We start from the raw sequence: 22,633 nt of genomic DNA on the forward strand, positions 1-22,633 counted from the left end.
AAACAGTGTTTTTTAAGTGTTATTTATTTTGAGAGAGAGCACAGACAAGCCAGGGAAGTGGAGAGAGGGAGAGACAGAGAATCCCAAGCAGGCCCCGCACTGTCAGCACATCCCCATGTGGGGCTCAATCCCATGATCATGACCCAGGCCAAAATCAAGGGTCAGACACCCAGCCAACTGGGCCACCCAGGTGCCCCAGTTTTTTTCAGCATTTTAAAGTGAGCTGTGTTTTCTTCAAAAGTAGAAAAATAGTGGACTGTTGAGAACTAATATATGTTAAATCACATATTCTAAAATAAGTTTTTGGGCGGGATAAAAATAATTTCAAAAAGATCCTTTCATCTGGTTGAAATTTTAACAACTACAGTTTTTCAGTGTAGATACTTAGAAGCAGAGGCTCGAATCTGTGGTTTCTGAATGTTTGCCTAGCGTTGTGCTAGGATCCAGTGTCGGGAGTCCGAAGATGAACAGCGTTCAGGAGGGGATCCCAGTATGCAGTTTCTCTTTAGGAATCAGAGTCCTCTCTTACTTTAAGCTACTGTTTCAATACAAATGACATTATGTAATTATTTATAGGTCCTTTAAAATTTAAGAAACTTATGTAGTTAAATGCACAAAATTACATTTATTTTAGTGATTACCTTTCTAGCTATTTCTTCTCTTTTCCTTAAGGGTTTTTCCTTTTTTTCTTTTGAGAACATAAAGCAGGGACACAGTCGACAATGCAGGGTAGAAAAATGTACCCAATGGAAAGAGTTTTTTCCTCATCCGCACACTAGACTCTCCTTGAAGCAGGCACAAGACTGACATTGTCCCTGCTTTTCATGAGATAACGTCTAACTGGTTTATCTTCTAGTAAATTAGGAAGATTTTCAGTATTCAGTATTGCTTTTACTGATAGATGTGGAGACAGAAATAGTAATCATCCATTTTAGGAATACATCCTAAGTTTTCATTTTCTTTGAATAATTTTTAAAAATTTATCTATTTTGAGAGACAGAGACAGTGCGAGTTGGGGAGAGGCAGGAGGAGAGGGAGACGGAGAATCCCAAGCAGGCTCTGCACTGGAAGTGTGGAGCCCAGTTGTGGGGCTCGAACTCTGAAACCAGGAGATCATGACCTAAGCCAAAAGCAAGAGTCGGATGCTCAACTGACTGAGCCACCCAGGCGCCCCTGAGTAATTTGTTTTAATCTGGTTAATGGAATTTTTATTAAGTTATGTTTTAACATGGGTAAAAAATTTGAACCCATTTTGGTAAATATTTTCACATTTTATCATTTGAGGATCCAGTGAGGCTTTTGAGGGCATGGAGGCCACCAGGCAATGATAGGGAGTTCAAGAGACTGTAGACATAGAGTTGCATGTTTCTACTTTGGGGTTTGTCAGAATTCTTGTAAAAAGGTTCTGCTTTTCATCGTCAACGTTGTCATTATTTCTTTACAGGGTCCTTTTTATGAACGCATGTGTTTTAGGGTTTTTTAAAATGTTGATTAAAGTGGGGTTTCTTTTTGTTTGTTTTAATCATCTATAGCCACATATTAGGTAGTTCTTCGTGTTTTCTGTGTAGAAGTTCCTTTTCAATCTGAAATATACTTTGTATCAGTGTTTCATGGGCGATCTGACACCTTATGGCGGCCTGGATCAGGGAAAAACTACAAGTCCTGCCTTGAACATAAAACGGCTCATTTGCTTTATTCACAGAGGATGCAGCAGCTGAATAGGGCCTTGAGGATTAGGTAGGAAATGGGGGAAAGTATTTTGCAAGTGGAGGGATTCGCAGGAGCTTAGGTGTGGGGTGGGGAAAGCCTAGCACACGTACAGGAGCCATGCTGGGACTGCCAGGCGCTGAGGGGGTTTTAGAAAGTTACATGCTGAGAGAGGTTGGTGGGGGCAAATTGTAGTGAGTTTTGAATACTAGATTAAGCATTTTAAATTCTTAAATAGGCGTGAGGAGCGAGTATGTTTTAGGAAAAGAAGGTAAAGGTGGGAGGCCAGGAGGTCATTGTAAGACTTCCTCAGTGTTACTACAGCGTGGAGCTGAGGCTCTTTGGCCCCACTACTATTGCTCATGTTGCTCTTACAATTGAGAACTCAGTCATATATAAACTGCTGACACCTTAATACCTTAAAGTTGACATATATTTACACAAGTACTGTTTAAAATTCCACACAGTACAGTTTTCTTTTAAGGAATGTTTCTAAGCCATTGTCATTATTTTTTCCTTGTTGTGTGTGTGTGTGTGTGTGTGTGTGTGTGTGTGTGTGTGTGTGTGTGTGTGTATGTTTGGATAACAAGATTTTTAGGGACTTTCCTGGAAGTTATTGAGGTGGATATATGTATCCATTAGCAAGAAGAGGAAATTAGTTCATTTACAATCATGACAATAAAATGGGACATAGGTCGATTGGTCACTAAGCCAGGTGAAATAAATGTGAGCTTTGTCAGAAAAACACAAGCAAATTCTCATCAGGTGTTACTTATTTTTTATTTATAGTCGGTATATTTACACGCTTATGTTGCTGATCGTTTTCTGTGCATCTCCCATCGTGTTGCTTGCATGGTATTAGTTGAATTCTGATTTGAAGTAGAAGAGATATACAGAAGATTGGCCTACAGAAATGACAGACAAACTTAGCCAAACTGTCTGTCAATTCATAGGTCATTGTCCTGTACACCATTTCTGAGTGATGACTCAAGATTAATCTTCTTCCACTGTGGGTTCCTTGGTGTGACATTGCACTTAATTTAAGAAGATAGGTGTTAATTCTAATTACGTACTTGTAAGTAATTTTTTTAAGACAGCGTGAAAAGTTACCTTTTTTCCTCCTTAATCAAGTCAGGATCAAGTGACCATAATGGTCTGTCTTTCTTGAAAAGATCTTTCTATTGTAGTGAGTTGGTAATCATCAAAAGTAACAGCATCTCCACTGGACATTAGCACGCAGTCCACATGGAGTTGCTGTTACACTTGATAACCCCAGTAAGCCTACTAGAACATTCCTTCTGCTTTTCTGGACCAAAGTCTGTAAGTTAAAGTCTTAAGTATACTTGTTTCACAAAAGAAACTCTTGATTGTTTCACATTGCAAATAAGTTTAGAGATTAGTAGATTTGAAACTGATGTTTAACTTTGATTTGAATTAATGTTCTCATCTGCACTTCATATTCACATTTGTATTTGCTCAAGATATAATTGCATTTCTGACTTTAATAACATCATTGATTTTTCTGAATCTGTAATAGAATGTCATTATAATTTAGGTAGAAATCTATTCCTAGTTAATAAAGACAAATATTTTTTAATGGAATAAAAAGGTAACATTTTTAGAAGCATTTGCTACCTAGGAAGGAAAAGAAGTTGTCAAATTTTGTTTATTTCAGATGATTGTGTCAATTCACTGTTAATGCAATAATGTATGCATTTAGGAAATTTAGCCCCCGATTTCTGGAAATTAGGAGAAATTTACTAGAAACAGTCAAGGAATTTCTAGTTCAGTTTGAGTGCTAGCTCTCCCACCCTCTTGCTCATGTTAATAATAACAAGCTTTTTCGTGAAAAAATTTTATAATGTTCATTAAATAAAAAATTCTCCAAAATTGTTTCTTGTCACCTTTAAAAAAAACATAAGTGTAAGATTAAATTAAAAGTAGAATTCCCCCCTTCAAATTTCACTGTCTTCTAGAATTAAATGTATAAATTTAGTAAATAAATTGGAAACATTTAGCCTCTTACCTCATTCTTATTCCAGTAATTTGCAGAAGAAAAGTTGTCTTACAGGCCTTAATATTGTTGCCTTAATAAAGACAAAGCGCAGAAGACAGTGGAATGACAGCAACAGTTTCTTCCTTGCTTAGTAATCTTAATGCTGCTGAATCTCTGATAACTTGCTAAATAAGCCTTCAGCACAGTTGATATCAAAGTTTAGAATGATTGGATGGTGTTATAGTTGCTCATACAACCTTGTGGATTTTCACTGGTTGAAACCTAAGGAGGGACACCTAATGCATGTATTTAGATAAGGTCCTTGCATAAAGTACAAAGTTTTATGATGGATTTATTGCTTTATGAAATACAGCATTAAAATGGAAGCATATATTATGTAGTGATAAGTGGCTTCACCCACTTTTATTAACAGTAATTTATACTGATCTTTAGGCTATAAGTTAACTGTGTGCTTATGTTAAGTATAGGATATTATTAACACAAGGGAAAAATTCTTAAATTTCCAAAGACACATTTTAACTTTTTCCTTGTATTTTTTCTAAAGAATATTCACTATCACTAAGAGATGTCTCTTTATTTTTAAAACAAATATTGCTTAAAGTTGTTTTTAAAACTTGTTAAAGCATTTCAGTTTCATTATGAACAATTATACTTCTAAAATATTTATTCTTAAATAAGAAGACTTACATCTCTTGTACAAGGATAAATTATGTAAGGATGTCTCATACAGTTGATAATACAGGCACATGATGATAGAAAGAAATCATCTCGATTGGTTTTAGAAGACTGAGCATGCAGCTGCTGAAAATGCTGGCTTAGCTCTTAATGGTTGCCTCATTCCTCTGCATGAAAATCCAACCCGTGCAGCCCATCAAGGACACTGGACTGTTTCTAGGTTTTTGCCCCAGCATTCTAACGACACTACCTTTTAAACGCTAGTGTAGCATTCACTTGTTTTTGTTTTTGTTTTCCAAGTTATCCTCCCAGATTTTGTTTGAACTATGTGTGAAATCTTTTTTTTTTTAATTTTTTACCATTTATTTATTTTTGAGACAGAGAGAGACGAGGCATGAGCTGGGGGTGGGCAGAGAGAGAGGGAGACACAGTCTGAAGCAGGCTCCAGGCTCTGAGCTGTCAGCACAGAGCCCGATGCGGGGCTCAAACCCACAAATGGTGAGATCGTGACCTGAGCTGAAGTTGGATGCTTAACCGGCTGAGCCACCCAGGCGCCCCGTGAAATCTACCTTTATTTTACAATCCAGGATAGTTACCTCAAGTTTGTACGTTGCCAGTGTAGGTTTATTTTTACTGAAAATTGTGTTTCTAAAATTCTCTGCCACAGTTTTTTTAAGATTATTCAGAACCTCAGAATACAAGCCAAGAGAAAGTTCTTAACTTTGTGGTACCAAATCTGTGCACTTAAATTTTGATTTGTTTGGATTGTGAGGGTGTTGTCTTTGAAGTCTGTATTCTTGTTTATCATAAATTTTGTTCAGTTTTTATCCTCGAGCTCCAGAGTTGTCTTTAGCTTCTTTTCCTGTTTTCGAAAATACACATAATGTAGTGCTCTAAGATCTCAAAACAGAACTGACTTGTACAACACAATGTTTATTAAATTATATTTGGTTCGTGATATTTTTATATTTCATGATGGGGGGACGCAAATCTTGCTCTAAATATTAGTAACATTTGTTCTACTAACTGAGGCAGAGCTTCTTCTCTTCCTTCTTTAAAATGTGTCTTATTTCTGGGGTGCCTGGGTGGCTTAGACAGTTAAGCATCTGACTTCAGCTCAGGTCATGATCTCACAGCTTGTAGGTTCAAGCCCCGTGTCAGGCTCTGTGCTGACAGCTCAGAGCTTGGAGTCTGCTTCAGATTCCGTGTCTCCCTCTCTCTGCCTCTCCCCTGCTCACGCTCTGCCTCTCTCTGTCTCTCAAAAATAAATAAACATGAAAAAAATAAAGTATAAAATGTTTCATATTTCTCTTGACTACATCGAAAAAATTATTCTTTTGTCCAGATCATCTGCATGTTATGAGGGAAAATATTGGTTTATTTTCTTAAAAATGTATAGTTTTACTTATGACAGCTTTTTTGAAATTAGATTTTAAAAATTGACTACTGCTGGATTATTTTCATTAGTGTAGATGACATTGTGTGGTTTTGTCATTTTTAATAAGTATTATGGAGACTAAAAGAAAAACAAAAACTTTCATCCTCACTGAAACAAGAGGCTTACGAGTTTTTTAAAAAGGATATTTGCAAATAAGGTGTATATAAAATGCTTCTTACACTGAAAATTATGTGAGTGAATTACTAATCTTTATAAGAAAATGTAACAATTAAAAGCTATAATTTTAGATTAGAGATGGTTGACTTGACAGTTGCCTTAGTAACTTGTCAGCTCCAAAATGGGACTCTTCCTTTATTGTTTGATATTTTTAGTTATCGTTCTAAAACCTCATTGAATTGCCTATTTAGGGATATAAAAAAAAAAAGAATGTGGTCATATTAGAGGTGAATTTGATCTTCTAAAATGGACATGCGTCATCTATAATTGTAAGGTTCATACGGCTTTCTTTCCGTCAGCTGTTCCCATTGTTCACAGAAACTGAAGCTCAGAAAAGTAATATGATGTCTTCCTATCAGTATCTAATAATTCACAGGGAGAATCTGGTCTTTGGACTCGGTGCATGTTCTGTCAGCACACGAATCTCCTGAGGCCGCCCTGTTCCCTCACTGCATCTCCGGCTGAGGGCCTCATTCTGCACGGGTGATAAGAAAGAGTCTTCGTCGCCTTTGCTTGGCAAACCCCAGAGAACAAGAGTGTGAATTCATAGTTAGAGTGCTTGTCTTTATAGATGAGTTAGAGAAGCTGAATGGAGTGGTAAAAACAGAATTGAACCATGATTTAGGAGACACAGTTTTAAGGCCTGGCATTACCTGTGTTACTTACTTACTTAGGCTCATGACTTAAGGAACCCCCAGGCAGGGAACAGTGCATCTGTCAGGAGCTACTAACTGTGTTTTTCTGTGAATCCAATTAGATAGTGCTTGTAGGGGCGCCTGAGTGGAGCGTCCGACTTCGGCTCAGCTCATGATCATGGATCCTGAGTTCGAGCCCCATGTCAGGCTCTGTGCTGACACTTCAGAGCCTGGAGCCTGTTTCAGATTCTTTGTCTCTTTCTCTCTCTGTCCCCTCCTTCTCCCTCTCCCCTACACGCAAACTCTGTATTTCTCTCTCTCTCAAAAATAAATAAACTTTTTAAAAAAGTGCTTGTAAACTGCTTTGAGAAGTACAATGGTATACATAGATGCTTTTATTACGATTGATAATATCAATCCTAATACTGCTACCATATTTCCTAAGTTAATAGAAAATTTGAACTATTTGCTTTCAGTTTTGTGTTATTTTTTAACCTGTTTATTTCTAACACATTTGAAACTGTTTTGCTGTTTTACCATTTACCTAAAATTACAGTCTAATGTTAACATTGTGAAAGTAAGGAGTCAAAATGATACTCGTATTTAGAATCATTCTGTTTCATGAAAATTTCAGAATGGGTAGGAGCCTCATGTAATTGGGTATGTGTAAATGTACTTTGCTAGTGTCTCTTTAGAGGGTATTCTTCTAGAAAAATAACATTAGGTTATTTAAATTTTCTTTTATAGTATGTTCATATTTCTTAACTGTTAAAATGTTCTGTGCAAACTATATAAGAAAGTAATATGTAACTAAATATTGTCATATAACTAGGTATTGCGCAAAGTTTTTATGGTCTCCTATCACAAAAGTTTATCTTTACTGTTAAAGTCCATCGAAAATGTATGACTAGAAGAAATACGGACTTTTGCCAGTTTTAACATTCTTGTTATCTGTAATCTCTTTAAAATAGATGTTGAAAACATTATATATTTTTTTAGTCTATCCTTCCTAGTATACCAACTTAGGTATTTCAAACTTCAATTTTTTGAGCCTATCTGATAATTTGTAATACTCAATTGATTTTTACTTTCCACAATAATTTTTTTCATAAACATTTTATCTGTGAATTTTCAGACCCAGAGAGGGAGATAATTTGCCCTTGCACAGTCATGATTAATAAGCAGATCCAGATTAAGAATGTAAAGCTTTTTAGGGCTCCTGGGTTGCTCAGTTGGTTAAGCATCGACCTTGGCTCAGGTCATGATCTCACAGTTCATGGGTTCGAGTCCTGCTTCAGACTCTGTGTCTTCCTCTCTCTCTCTTCCTCCCCTACTTGTGCGCTTTCTCTCTCTCTCTCTAATTAAATAAATAAATAAGTAAACACTAAAAAATTTTAAAGAATGTAAAGCTTTTCCTATTCACTACTCTCCATTTCCATTGCCTCTCATGGGCTTGCAGTTAATTCTTAGTTACTAGCATTAATGAATGTGGTGGAAAGGAGGATAATTCAAAATTTAGCTTTTGTATGTGTCTTTTTTTTTTTCAGATAGTTTATTGTCAAGTTGGTTTCCATATAACACCCAGTGTGTATGTGTGTCTTAATCTGTAAATACTAATACGGATTTGTGTTTCAGTAATTGCTTAACAAAGTTACTCTCTAAATTTACCTGATTTTACAAAATCAGTTTGAATAAGAGCTCATGGTTATATAATACTTATTAACATGTGCCAGACCTTGTTCTAGGCATTTTATCTATAAGCTTAGTTAATATCCTTAATAGCCGTCTTAATGACACCATTATTATCTGCATTTTAAAAACAGATACAGAAATGTTAAGTGCTGTGCCCAGGCTCACATAAGTAGTAAGTGATAGAGCCAGGAGTTAAACCAAAGCTCTAAGGTCCATGCTCTTGATCATTATATGTACCCTGACCTATGGAAAGCAACTAGAGGAAGTTGTAATGTCCATAAAGCTGTGATAATAAATTAAAAATATGTTATTCCTGGAGAAAATGTAGTATAAATTTTCCCTGAGTGTAATTTTCAAATAATTTATAACTGTGTCTTCCCAAAGATATGGTTAATTTCAGTACTCATTTGATATGCATTTTTTGGCTTTTTACTGTATGTTAGGTCTATGCTAAGTTTTTCATGCATCATCTTAATTTGTTTACACGGCATTCTGAGGGAGGTATCTAGGATCGCTACCGTGTTCAATTCCATTAGTGCAGGAACCTTATCTGCCTTATCAACGGCTGTATTTCCAGTTCCTAGAACAGACTCTAAGATATCAGAGGTTCTCAATAGATATTTTTGAATAAATGAATTACAGTCTCCTTAACAGAGGAACAACCAAGACTTAAGAGAGTTTTAGTACTTCTGCTGGTCGCACATGAAGTTCTAGCACTTGTGCATTGTCTTATATGAAACAAGTGGCAGAGTCAGGACATAAGCCTGGGTATCTGTTGTCAACGTCCATGCTCTAGTACAGCGTTGCCTCTTATACAGGTGAATTTGGACCTGGTCCTATAAGTGTTGGAGGTTTTGTTGTGATAAAAGCAGTGTTGGGAATACAGTGCTGTCAAAGATAGGTCATTTAACTTAAAGAGATGAGGGGAGGGGAAAAGTCAGACCACTGAATCAATCTAGTATTGAGGCAGTGAGGTTTGACAAATACAGTATCAGTGAAAACAGAACAAAGAAAAAATCTGAGTAATATTTCAAAGGTAGAATGACACATTGTATCTTAATTTGGGCAGACATTGGAGGGAAGGGAGATAATTAGGACGTTTTGAATACAGGTACCTGGATAGAAAATAGATTGATTGAAATGGGGAAATCAGTAACTGAAACAGGCATATCAGGAAGTCTTTTTTTTTTTTTTTAATTTTAAGGGGTATATGTGATCACTTGGATTTTATTTACATTGAATTTATGATGACAGCCCGTGGCCAAGTAAACAAGTAATTGAAGATAGTACTCCTGAAGTCTGGAGAAAAAGATAGGAAAAAAATATTGTGTGGATACAGGAAGATAACTGTTCTTTTTCTTTTCTTTTTTATTTTAGCTGTTTCTTAATTTTAAAATGTTCGGTATTATTCACTGTAGTTAATTGAGCCATTCTGCCTTTTCCCTGCTAACACAGCCAGACCATTGAACATATCATTAAGCTAGTGGAACAGCATGGTAGTGATGTCTGGTGGACTCATCCCCCTGAGCAGCTCCTTCCTCAGGAAGTCTTATCTCAGGTAAATTTCTGTGTGTATTTAACAGCCTTCGTGTGCATTGCGAGACGTAAATGAAAACACAAGGGGTTCTTGAGAATTAAAAAGTAGTTACGTCATTGTGTAAAGTTAATGAGTTTATTTCACTACAAATTAGGAGCCAGTGTAAGTTTGACAGTAGATGTTTTTGCCTAGCCATAGAAGCGTGGTGTTTAATATAGCGGTAGAGTAGGAAGGTTATTTGTTAACTTATTGAGGGCCAAGATTGATTTTAGCAGGTTTAGCTGACTAAGCAGATGTAGGTGTTGACTACGAGAGAGCAGTGCCTACCTTGGTACATCAGGGTTCTATAGGATCTGCGCTGGAGTTGACGGATTCCATCAGACACGAGCAGAATCCAAGTTAAAAGTGTACAATCAAGTGGCCACAGTCACTTTCACATGCAAATGAGGCAGTTGTACTAAATTGCAAAGCACTTAGAAATGTTTTAAATTTCATTTTAAAATGTGAATTCAGTGGTTGTAAGCATTTGACTTTCTTTTTTTTTTAAGTTTATTTATTTGGAGAGAGAGACAGAGTAGGGGAGGGGCAGAGAGAAAGGGAGAGAGAATCGCAAGTGGGCTCCGTGTTGTCAGCATGAAGCCTGACACAAGGCTCAATGTCATGAACCATGAGCTCGTGACTGAGCCAAAACAAGAGTTGGATACTTAACTAACTGAGCCACATAGGCTCCCCATCATTTTATTTTCTTAAGACTTTTTCTTTTGGCTTTTTTATTGTACATATTGTGATCTTTGATTAATTAAAATGTTTCCACACTATCTTATTAGGTTGGTGGTCCTGATGCCTTGGAATATGTGCCTGGTCAGGATATTTTGGACATCTGGTTTGATAGTGGAACTTCATGGTCTTGTGTTCTTCCAGGTAATTTTAAATAATAGGTTATACACCAAGCAGACAGTTTTGAAAGTACATAAAAGTGACTCAAAAGAAATCTGGGAGTTTGTTTTTTCATTATTTGGAAGAAAATCTCCTGCTATGATATGATTTTAGATCTGGAAGGGCTCTTGGAGATCATTTAATCCAATGATTTCTAAACTTTTTTGTTCTTCCAAATGAAATTTTATATAGATCCAAAATACATAAGATAGATAAAAATAGAAATTTCTTCCCCCTCTCAACCAGCTCTTCTTGATGCACTTAGCAACCCAGAGTATTCGCTCCGTGAAGGTTAGAAATCATTGAAACGGTCTGACCCCCATCATTTTTCAGAAAAGGAAATGAGATTAGATTAGAGCCAAATTAGCTGATTGTTGCATAGCTTAAGTTAGTGTCAGACTAGAACTCAGGTACCCTGATTTCTGGTTCTTATTTTTTTATACGACCTTGTCTTTTCACAGCTCTTCCCCCTCTACACAGGCAGCCGACTGATTTTATACTTACAGGGCACATGCTTGACTCACTGAATAAAGAGAAGGGAGAGACCAGGTGGGTGGTAAAAGGGAGCAGTAGAAGGCACACGTTTGAAGTTGTGCATAGCTGCTTAAGAGGGTATCCGTAAGGACACCAAGTGAACACCAGAGGAAGAAGGGAGTAAAGCCCATCATCACTTTGAGGCTAAAGACAGGGATGAGGTGGGTGGCAGGGAAGCGGGGATGGATCAGACGCTGCTTCACCCTGCTGTTAAGTGCCAACCTGGGCCCAAGAGATGGTGCTTTCTGGAGCGAGAGAATGTGGGAAAATAGCTTATTTGCAGCTGGCCATTATCACGGGATTGAAAGGGATTGTCCCCAAATTTTACTTGAGGTCTTCTTTTGGTACTGAGCCTCAGTATTGAGAGGGCATATATCTGATTCCTGGTAGGTAAATATGTTCATTTGGGCCTTTCTAATAGCTTAGGAAATTTAACTATGTAAATTCATGTTGCCTCTATATTACAGCTAAAATATATGTAGTTATTCATAATGGCCATGTATAAAGTACATATTAATAAAATCTTATTTAATAATTTTTAGAATTATTATTTTGTAAGTTTCTCCCACCACATGTAAAAATACTACAAGCTTAATTATTTTGTTTTCCTAACTTATATTGAAAATATAGGCAAGGACCATTACATAAGGTAGGTGGGGGAAGTAGTGTTATAAGGAGAAGAGTTATTTATCTCCTACCACATTGGGGCAGCCTCCTGAATTTCAACAAAAGTGCCACATGCAAAATCGTGTTTATATAATATATTTCAAAGTTCATTAACCTTTTTGACCTTCGAATTGCTACTTTGAACGTTGTTGCATTTTAATTTCAGAAGTGGCTGAGGTGCCTGGGTGGCTCAGTCAGTTGAACGTCCAACTTCAGCTCTGGTTCATGGGTTCAAGCCCCGCATCAGGCTCTGTGCTGACAGCTCAGAGCCTGGAGCCTGCTTCTGATTCTGTGGTCTCCCTCTCTCTCTGCTCCTCCCTTGCTTGTGCTCTTTCTCTCTCTGCTTCTCAAAAATAAATAAACATTAAAAAAAAGTTTTTTTTTTAAATTTCAGAAGTGGTCACACATTACTCTGCTTGGCAAGGACATGTTCTACTTAGAGACGCTGTTAAACTGCATGAAAGCTCGTTAAAACCTACTTGTGCGGTTGTCTGTGGTGCTGATAAAAGTATAGTCCTATTCCTTCTAGTTTATGATGTTCTTAACTAAGTATTTGCGAAAGAAATACTTTATTAAATGAAGGTAGTGGTAAAATTGCATTTAAAAAATTTTTTTTTAATAAAAATAATTTCTGAGAGAGGGAGACAGCATGAGCAGGGAAGGTCAGAGAGAGAGGGAGATACAGAATCTGAAGCAGGCTCCAGGCTATGAGCTAGCTGTCAGCATAGAGCCCGACACGGGACTCAAACACACGAACCGTGAGATCATGACCTGAGCCGAAGTCAGACGCTTAACCCACTGAGCCACCCAGGCGCCCCGGTAAAATTGCATTTAAACAGTAAACCATTTTTTTCTGTCATGTTTAGATAATTAATTCAGAGAAGGGAAACTAATTTGTCATTTAAACATGTATGTTGCCTGCATAGGAAGCTGTCAGAACTTAAATAAGCTCCCTTCATAGATAAATGCACAAGACTCATTTTAGACTGTAGTTTCTCCTTTTTCACTGAGCTGTAGCATTCCGCCTCCTCTTCCTCTAAACCAGTCAGTCAAACATGGTGTGATGTTAGTCAATAAGAATTAGATTACTTGGCTTATATGTTATCCTATTTACCTCTGAGCCTTTATTCTTTTTTGATAAAAAGTTTTCAAAAGACAGAAAGAATGAAGTAGGAAAGAGCCAAGAATCTAAGTGAATTCGTAGTTTGAAAAGCCATAAAGCAAACTTTCCTTAAAGAGAGAGCAAGAAAGAGAAAACTTTCCTCAGAAGGGTTATTTAACTTTTAATTCTCAAATGCTTATATTAATTCTACTAAATTATTCAGTGTCTGTGTAGTTCCCTCAGAGTACGTTACTGCAAAATAAAATCATCTTGATCTTGAGTTTAATTTAGCTACCAGTCTTCATCAGTACCTTTTGATGTTTAACAAGATGAATTTGGTGATTATAGCATACGTAACTGGTTTTACTTTCGCTGACAGGTTTTACAACAGTGAAAGAGATTCGGTTTATGAATTTTAGCACTAGGTCAAGTACCTCTTTCATTGTGAGCTCAAGGTCAATAGTACTTAAACTGAAACTTGAATGCTTTCTGAGAGGGAATGGCATTTTTAAGTGAATCATTTCTAAAGCATTCTTTAAACATTTACCAAAGGCATTAATTATTGAAAAAGAATGCTTCTCAAAAAGTTGAAGTAAATTTTTTTTAGAACAGCTTTAGAGGAAATTACAGAGATCCTGTACACTCTGATTCACTCCCCTGCCTTACCCCACACTACATTGGTATATTTGTTACTGTTGATGGATCTGTAGTGACAAATCACCATCACCCACAGTCCATAGTTCACATTCAGGTTCCCTCTTGGTGCCGTATGCTCTGTGGATTTGGACAAATGTATAATGACAAGCACCCACCACTGTGGTATCACAGAGTAGCTTCACTGCACTAAAAATCTGCACATCCCTTCTTCCCAGCTGACCCCTGGCAACCACTGATCTTTTTACTGTCTGTAGTTTTGCCTTTTCCAGAATGTCATATAGTTGGAGCCACACGGTATGTTTGTAGCTGTTCGGATTGGCTTCTTTTACTTAACATGCATGGTTCCTTCGTGTCTTTTCCTGGCTTGATAGCTCATCTCTTCATAGTGCTAAGCGATGCTCCCTTGTCTACGTGCGTCCTAACTTGTTTATCCCCTCCCCCATGAAGTAATTCATGTTTTAAAGCACCTATTCTACTTCATTTGGTTTTTGTTTTTTTTTTTTTAGCAAATAAAGAGAAATAAAGCAGAAAAAAAGATCATTTTTGGAAGGGAGTTTAGAGTTACAAAGGTCTTTTTTAAAAAAGATCACCCTTTTAAGAACATAGATGATACTTTAAAAGTAGCCTAATTTTTAAAATTAATAATTATATTGTAACATTTTTTACAAATTATTTTTGGCTTAAATTATTTTCAAGTATTACATTGGTTAAGTAGTAGTTTTGACAAATATATTTTGTGCTGGTTGTACAGCTTGCCTTCTTAAATACAGTAATCTTGCTCAAACTTCATCAGTTCAGTTAAGTTAAACAAGTTTAGTAATGAAATAAATTATAGATTACTCAATTTTTCTGGCTGATTTTACTCTGAGAGTTTTTTTTAAAAACACTGTAATGAGTTTACTCTTTATTTAATGCCATGCCTAAATCATAATCTTAGAGGTAATGAATAGTTTATTATTTTTATAATTTTCTTAAGAGAAAATTATTGTAATAGAAATATTAACCTTTGGCCCCATGATTAATCACTATTTTTTCTAGAATGTTAACACCCAAGTTTATTTCTAAGTTTTTCTTTTACTTAAAGGTCTATTTAGGGAAGAAAAAGAGGAAAGAAGATTAAAAAATAGTCAGAAAAAAATTGGCACCATTCCTCCCTCGCGCACTGCTGTTGGAATGTGTTTTGGCACAAACGTACTAGAAAGGATTTTTGCATTATGCATCGAAAGCTTTGGAGTGGTTTTCTGTCCTTTGACCAAAAAATTCTATTTATGGGCATCTTTCCTGTACAAGTGCAGATCTGGGGTGGCTAGTGACTCAGTTATTTAAGTGTCCAGCTCTTGGTTTTGGCTCAGGTCATAATCTCACGTGTGGTTTGTCAGTTTGGGCCCCGTGTCGGGCTCTGTGCTGACAGTGCTTAGCTTGCTTAGGGTTCTCTCTCTCTCCCTCTCCCTCTCTGTCCCTCCCCTGTTTGCACGCTCTCTCTCTCTCAAAATAAATAAACATTTAAAAAAATTAAGAGGAAGGTAGAGAGATTTTCCATATGCCTCCTGCCCCCACAAACGCACAGCCTCTGTCATTATCAGTATCCCCCACCAGAGTGGGACGTTTGTGACCGTAGATGAGCCTACAGTGACACATCATGACCACCCAAAGTCCAGAATCCGTAGTTTACATTACGGTCCACTGTGGGTGTTGTACATGTTATGGGTTTGGACAAATGTATCATGGACATGTATCCATCAGGATAGTATCTCATAGAGTATTGTCACTGTCCTAAAAATCCTCTGCTCTGCCATTCATCCCTCCTACCCCAATCCCTCTTTGCTCACCTTGGCTCACATGGCATTTTTATCATTTGTCCATCTTTGACTGGGTCATTGTCAGATTAGAAGTTAATAACTTGCCCTTTTTATTTATTTATTTATTTTTAAATGTTTTATTTATTTCTAGGAGAGAGAGAGACAGCATGAGCAGGGGAGGGTCAGAGAGAGAGGGAGTCACAGACTGAAACAGGCTCCAGGCTCTGAGCTGGCAGTCAGCACAGAGCCCGACACAGGGCCTGAACCCACAAACCGCGAGATCATGACCTAAGCAAAAGTCGGATGCTTAACCGACTAAGCCACCCAGGCGCCCCATAACTTGCCCTTTTTAAAAGATTGTTTTTTCTGATTTAATTTCTTGGTTAAATGTACTCCAGTGCCAGATTGTCTAGGTTCAGAATCCCTCTCTACTGCTTACTGTCTCCATAAACTTGGACAAGTTATAAAACATCTTGGTGTATCACCTTCCTCATCTGTGAAATGGAGATGATGATGACACCTACCTTATAGAGTTACTGTGAGGATCACCTGAATTAACATAAAGTTCTTAGGTGCTCACTTTCATAAGAGACTTAGGTGGAAATGTTGATATTGGTAATTATTAATCAGTCACTATTTTTTTAAATTTTATAAGTATTATTTTTGAGAGAGAAAGAAGAGCATGAGCGGGGGAGGAGCAGAGAGAGAGGGTGACAGAGGATCTGAAGCAGGCTCTGCACTGACAGCGGAGAGCCCGATGTGGGGCTCGAACCCACAAAAAAGTCATGACCTGTGCTGAAGTTAGATGCTCAGCTGACTGGGCCACACAGCCGTCCCAGTCAGTCCCTAATTTAGGCAGTGTTTTAGTTACTTCTAGTTTAGGAGATCAAACTCCAATGTTTATTCTCTTTCTCTTGATTAATAAATGGGCAGTGAGGGTAATAGCTCAGGTGACTGAATCTCGCTGTCCTGCGTAGCATGACACAAATAAATGACATGATTACTTTGATGATCTTAACACTTTGATGCATATTTATTTTCATTTTCCTATTTTAATATACTTAAGTTTCTCTGTTTTTTAATTTATTTTTGAGGTTCTGACCAAAGAGCAGATTTGTATTTGGAAGGAAAAGACCAGCTTGGTGGTTGGTTTCAGTCTTCTTTATTAACAAGCGTGGCAACAAGGAAAAAAGCGCCTTTTAGGTAAGTGTTGAAGCCGAGCTAAGCGCGTCCTCGCGCCGTGAGGACCCCTGCCGGGCCGGGCCCTGTGCCAGCCCTGTGCCTGGCAGCCATGCGCGCGGGCCCCACGTCACTGTGCCTCGCAGATGCCACGTACGTTACACGTGGAAGGCCCGGGCCTCTGTGGACACAGTGCCTGCAGCCGTGGTGGGACCGGCGGGTGACGTAGGATCGCAGGTGGAGCCTGAAGACGGGACTGACCCGTGCGGCCTCGGGACGCAGCTTCTACCGTGAGGAGCCGCTGCTGCTGGCCGGGCAGCGAAGCTGCTGCCTTGAGATGGGGTCTGCTCCTGGCGAAGAGGCCGTGAAGACTGCGGAAAGGACAGTGAAGGATGCGGAGGATCACGTCAGCCTAGGTGTAGAGCAGCCGCAGGGTTTGAGGGCACTGGTGCCTGGTTTTTTTTGTTTTTTGTTTTTGTTTTTGTTTAAATATTTTTATTTATTTCTAGGAGAGAGAGAGAGACAGCATGAGCAGGGGAGGGTCAGAGACAGAGGGAGTCACAGACTGAAACAGGCTCCAGGCTCTGAGCTGGCAGTCAGCACAGAGCCCGACGCGGGGCTCGAACCCACAAACCGCAAGATCATGACCTAAGTGAAATTCGGACGCTTAACCGACTAAGCCACCCAGGCGCCCCCTTTTTTTAATATTTTTATTATTGCGCCTGTTTTGAAAGTAGTTGTCCTCTGGGTGAAATGGTGTAAGAGCATCACGTGCTGCAGGAAGGTCGTAGGTGAAAGGCAGGCAGAGGCACGCGCCAGACTTCACCGTTGTCTGTAAGAAATTGCCCCAGCCCCCCTCACCGTCAGCAGCCGCCACCTTGTTGGGTCAGCAGCTATTGGCATCAAAGCCAGACCCTCCCCAGCAAGAACGTTACAGTTTGCTAACAGCTCAGGTGATGGTTAGCATTTTTTAGCAATAAAGGATTTCGTAATTAAGATATGTACACAGTTTTTTTTAAGACATAATGCTTTTGCACACTTAATAGACTACAGTAGTGTAGATATAACTCATATGCACTAATCAAAAAATTAATTTGACTCTTTATCGCAGTGGCCTGAGGCCAAACCTGCGGTGTCCCCGAGTTATGCCTGGATGTGACAAACACCTCCTTTACTAGCTTAGTCTCTTGTTTCGTGAGAGAAATGAGTTTGAAATAAAAAGAAGACAACAATACAGAGAAGTCTTGTCACTGATACAGACTGTCATTCCTACTAGAGGAAAAATCAGCATTGACTGGAAGAGTGAGGAGATCTCCAAAGAGCTAGGTCTTGAAATACGGGAAGACTTGACATGGAGGAATGTAGAGAATGGTAGTCTATGTTGATGGAGGACAGCCCAGGGTCAAATATATTTACATTTGTATTATCCACAAGTGGCTAACGGAACTGAAACGTTGTTGTAGTGAGTTTTGTTAAATTAGGTATTATTAAGTTACAGATAATTGATTTTCCTTTTTCAGGTGTGTAGAGAATCAGAAAGTTTTTTGAATAGCTTAAGGTTTTTACTGTCTTACAGTGAAGACCTATCCCAGAACAATTTACATGTTAAGGTTTCTTGTATAACATGCTTTTATTTTATATTTATTTTTAAAAGATTGGGGTTTTTTTTGTTGTTGTTTTTAAGTAATCTCTACCCCCAACATGGGGCTCGAACTGTGGCCCTGAGATTGAGCTGCATGCCCCACCGATCGAGCCACCCAGACACCACTATAACATGCTTCTAAAAGCCAGTAGAAGAGCAGATATATTTTTCTCAAATTGTCTTTTTGAAAGTATTTTGAGGTGATAATGTGCTCTTTTTAAGACTTAAGAATACATAATAATAAGACATTTTTTCTGGTTAGTTTTAATAACCAAAATTGAGACATCATCATGAATGCTCAGGAAATATTTGTATAGTGAATGTAAACATGAAAAATTTTTCTGTGTATGGGGCGCCTGGGTGCCTCAGTCGGTTGAGTGTTCCAACTCTTAATTCTAGCTGAGGTCATGCCCCTCTCCCCTGCTTGCTCATGTTCTTTCTCTCAAAAAAAATAATTTCTGTGTATAAGTAGAGAGCTTATTATCTAACAATTGTGACTACTAAGCAGCTGAGAATTAGACTTTCAAGAAAAGCTTTCATACATCATCTGTCAAGAAAAATCTGGTTTTTTGGCCAAGCCAAGATACTCTTTTTAAGCTATAAGTGACCTTCAAAAAGTTATTAGAATTGTGTTATCATAATAGCTGATTTGTCTTCTTAGGACAGTGGTTGTTCATGGATTTACCCTTGGAGAAAAGGGAGAAAAGATGTCCAAGTCTCTTGGGAATGTCATTGATCCCGATGTGGTCATCAACGGAGGGCAGGTAGGTGGTTCTCTAAAATTTGTTTCATTTTGGTTTTAAGGCTCCTAAGTTGGCAGCCAGCATCTTTAATGTAGTTACTTCAATGTAAAAACAAATTAATGAAAGCTGTCTTTTGTGCAAATAGCAGGTGCCTTACTGTGTTTTAAATCTAGACTCTTATGTAATATATGATTTTAATGAAAAAGGGAAGGGCTGGGGTTATGACCCTCTTGACTCATTTCAGGTCTGAGTCTCTGAGTCCTGAACCATGCTAGCCCTTTGTTTAATTGAACCTCAAATTTATTTAAAAAAAAAAAAAAAACAATAAAAATTTACAGTTCGATGGAAACTTTGAGAAAACATTGAGATTATAATTCGTGTTTCATTATTACGTTCTCAGAAATTCCACACCTTACAGCACGTCATTAATGGACATCACATCTGGGGTTGCTAATAATTTGGTTTATTTTGGAGTTGCTATCAGAAAGGAAATCATGTGTTATTTTACTTCTTTGGCTTTTTTTTTTAAGTAGGCTTCAAGCCCAGCACAGAGCCCAGGGTGGGGCTTGAACTCATGACTCTGAGCTGAGATCAAGAGTCACACTTAACCGATGGAGCCACGCAGATACCCCTGACTCCTTTGGCTTTGTACCACTCTTCTAATGTCCAGTAATCACTGCTCTATATAAGGAGTGGCCAGGGAGCACCCCATCCGCCATCACAGAGGCATCAGGGCCCTGCTCCGGCCCCGGCAGTAGCCGAGGGATGTGTGCACAAATGCCCGCACCCATGCACGAAGCGGGACTGCAGAGCGTACATTTTCCCCAGTGTTGGTTTATAGATAGACATAGCCGGTTTCTGAGACGGTTAGCCCTTATTTCATTACAGTGCGGGGGTCTTTCATGCTCATGTTGTGCTCACGTATTTTGGAGGAAGAATATCTAAAGTATTTGTTCGCCTAATAAGAATTGAAAGCCATTTATATGTTAATATATTTTTTCCCTCCACTGAAAGGATCAAAGCAAAGAGCCCCCCTATGGTGCTGATGTCCTTCGCTGGTGGGTAGCAGAGTCCAACGTCTTCACTGAAGTGACCATTGGCCCATCTGCACTTAATGCTGCCAGAGATGATATTAGCAAGGTCAGAGTCCTTGCTCTTCCTATTTCTGAATAAAAAGTTAGCTAAATAGCTTTTTTTTTTTTTTTAAATGGAGTACATTTTATTTGGCATTTCAAAACAGTGAAAAATAAGTTTCTACATATGAGTGTTTAAAAATATGCTGTTATTTGTTTAAAAATATCATGTAATCCTAATAATTTTATATGCTGTCTTTTATACTTTATAAAACATAACCTACCATAAGATAATACAAAATTATATTAATTTTATATACTTTTTGTATACTCTATGACCTTTCACATTTATTCCATTTATCTTTATTTTTGCCTGTGAAGCAGGTGAAAATAACATTCTTACCTATATAGATGAACACACTGGGCCACTGAAAGGGGATTTGCCTTTATAAAGTTAGAAAGAAATACAATGAAAATTCAGTCTTCGTGTGTAAAGTACAGAGATGGTTTCCATGAGTGTTTTTTGGCATTTGTAGTCTCATTTAGGAATGATATTAAAAAAAGAAGCATTCCATTAAAGTCACATGAGTTGGATAAAAACTATAGAAGAATAAAGTAACTTTTCAGTAAGAATTGAAGGTTCACGTTTTTTGACTGCGTATTTTTTCTCAATAGCTTAGGAATACACTCCGCTTTCTTTTGGGAAATCTCGCTGGTTTCAACCCAGAAACAGATTCCATTCCTGTTAACAATATGTATGTCATAGACCAGTATATGCTACACTTACTGCAGGATTTAGCAAATAAGGTAAGTGTGAACTAATAAGCCTCTGGAAAATAGAAATATCAGCCCTGTTGAATGTTGACATTAGAGCTTCGTGCAAGCCAAACAGATATTACTAGAGATAATAACCATAACACTGAGAAGAGTTATACTGGTAAGTTCCACACATTCCTAGGCTGACTTCAGAGAGTGAAGTCAGGATTTCTTCGTGCCTTGCAAGAGACTCACAGGGCCTGCTGGAAGCAGGAGGCCCGGACTTCCCCTGAGACCACATTTTTCTCTCGGGATCAGCCTCATGTATTCCTCCAACAGGAAGGAGTCACGTAGAGCTGTATTTTATCTGCAGATGTACACTTCAAAGAATAGAAATAACTGAAATGACCATTCCTCTGTGTTTCATAAGACGTTCTCTCATTTATATATAAACAGATAACTTCTGTCTCCTCTAAAATTGGAAATGTGGTTCCTTCCCCAGACCCTGTGTCACAAACATCCCTGCAAGTGTTTGCCCAGTTTTACTTTTTCAGGCGCAAACGAGGGAACACTGGTAACTGATAGTCTCTTCTGTTAAAATAGTGAGCTTTATCATGTAAAACCTGATTCCCGTGGTGCCCGGGTGGCATTTGACTTTGGCTCAGGTCATGATCTCGTGGTTTGGGGATTCAAGCCCTGCATTGGGCTTTGTGCTGACAGCTCAGAGCCTGGAGCCTGCTTCAGATTCTGTCTCCCTCTCTCTCTCTGCCCCTCCCCTGCTCATGCTCTGTCTCTCCCTCCTTCTGTCTCAAAAGTAAACATTCAAAACAAAACAAAACAAAAAAGCCTGATTCCTTTGACGAATGTTCTTTTGTAGTTTCCGGAGTAGAAGATTCAGTATTTTCTGAGGATAGTCAAATTTGATATCCAGAAATGTTGGAAAGACCCTCAGTCGCTCCTGCACATCTCCTGTCTGTCTGCCTTGGAATAGATTTTGAAAAGGAACACATTTTGCTCATGTGGACTTGCATTTTCATTTGCTCATCCCAACTTCCAAATTTGTTTTGGCTTTTGTTCCTTAGATTACTGATTCATATAAACAGTACGATTTTGGAAAAGTTGTTCGACTGTTACGAGCATTTTATACCAGAGAACTCTCGAACTTTTATTTCAGCATCATCAAAGACAGGTATATGGGACTGAATATTCAAATATTTCTTGAATGTCTACTCTGCTTGACAGATGTGCGTACAGCCGCCAGCAGGATGGGCAGCGCTGTGCGGTTATTAAGAAGTTGGGTTCTTGAGTTCAGGATAATACAGTCTCATAATGTGATTATGAAAAGAGATAATATAAGGAATATGCTTTCTACTGGTTTTGATAAAGCAAGTGCTCACTAATAGGTGCTAATAGGAAGTAATGAATATAGTACCTGTTCTCAGAGGAGTTTATAAATTTTGAGGAGAGAGAACTATATAAGCAACTGTTAACATAAGAACACTGTGTTAAGATCAGTGATACCTTTTAGAGGAAGCCTTGGTGCTTAGTCTTCCTTCATAACAAGTAGGCCACTGTGAGGGGTCCGCCCCGCCCCTGAGCACGGGGATTGTAACCCCCAGTCCTCTGAAAACATTAGGATAAATACCATCAGCCAACATATCAGTTGTC

At 38.2% G+C, this 22,633-nt stretch overlaps 1 protein-coding gene across 1 annotated transcript in view; it reads left to right on the plus strand.

Moving 5' to 3' along the window:
* IARS2 (isoleucyl-tRNA synthetase 2, mitochondrial) overlaps positions 1 to 22,633 on the plus strand; it is a 66,180-nt gene that overhangs the window by 37,985 nt on the left and 5,562 nt on the right. The window contains exons 14-20 of the mRNA XM_077759806.1: positions 9,797 to 9,899; positions 10,706 to 10,799; positions 16,667 to 16,775; positions 19,055 to 19,157; positions 20,151 to 20,276; positions 20,885 to 21,016; positions 22,048 to 22,154. Coding sequence (XP_077615932.1) covers positions 9,797 to 9,899; positions 10,706 to 10,799; positions 16,667 to 16,775; positions 19,055 to 19,157; positions 20,151 to 20,276; positions 20,885 to 21,016; positions 22,048 to 22,154 — 774 coding nt within the window. The remainder of the gene's footprint in view (positions 1 to 9,796; positions 9,900 to 10,705; positions 10,800 to 16,666; positions 16,776 to 19,054; positions 19,158 to 20,150; positions 20,277 to 20,884; positions 21,017 to 22,047; positions 22,155 to 22,633) is intronic.

The sequence above is a fragment of the Crocuta crocuta genome, unplaced genomic scaffold (genome assembly GCF_008692635.1).
Source record: "Crocuta crocuta isolate KB4526 unplaced genomic scaffold, BGI_CrCroc_1.0 scaffold556, whole genome shotgun sequence".
Classification (NCBI taxonomy): Eukaryota; Metazoa; Chordata; class Mammalia; order Carnivora; family Hyaenidae; genus Crocuta; species Crocuta crocuta.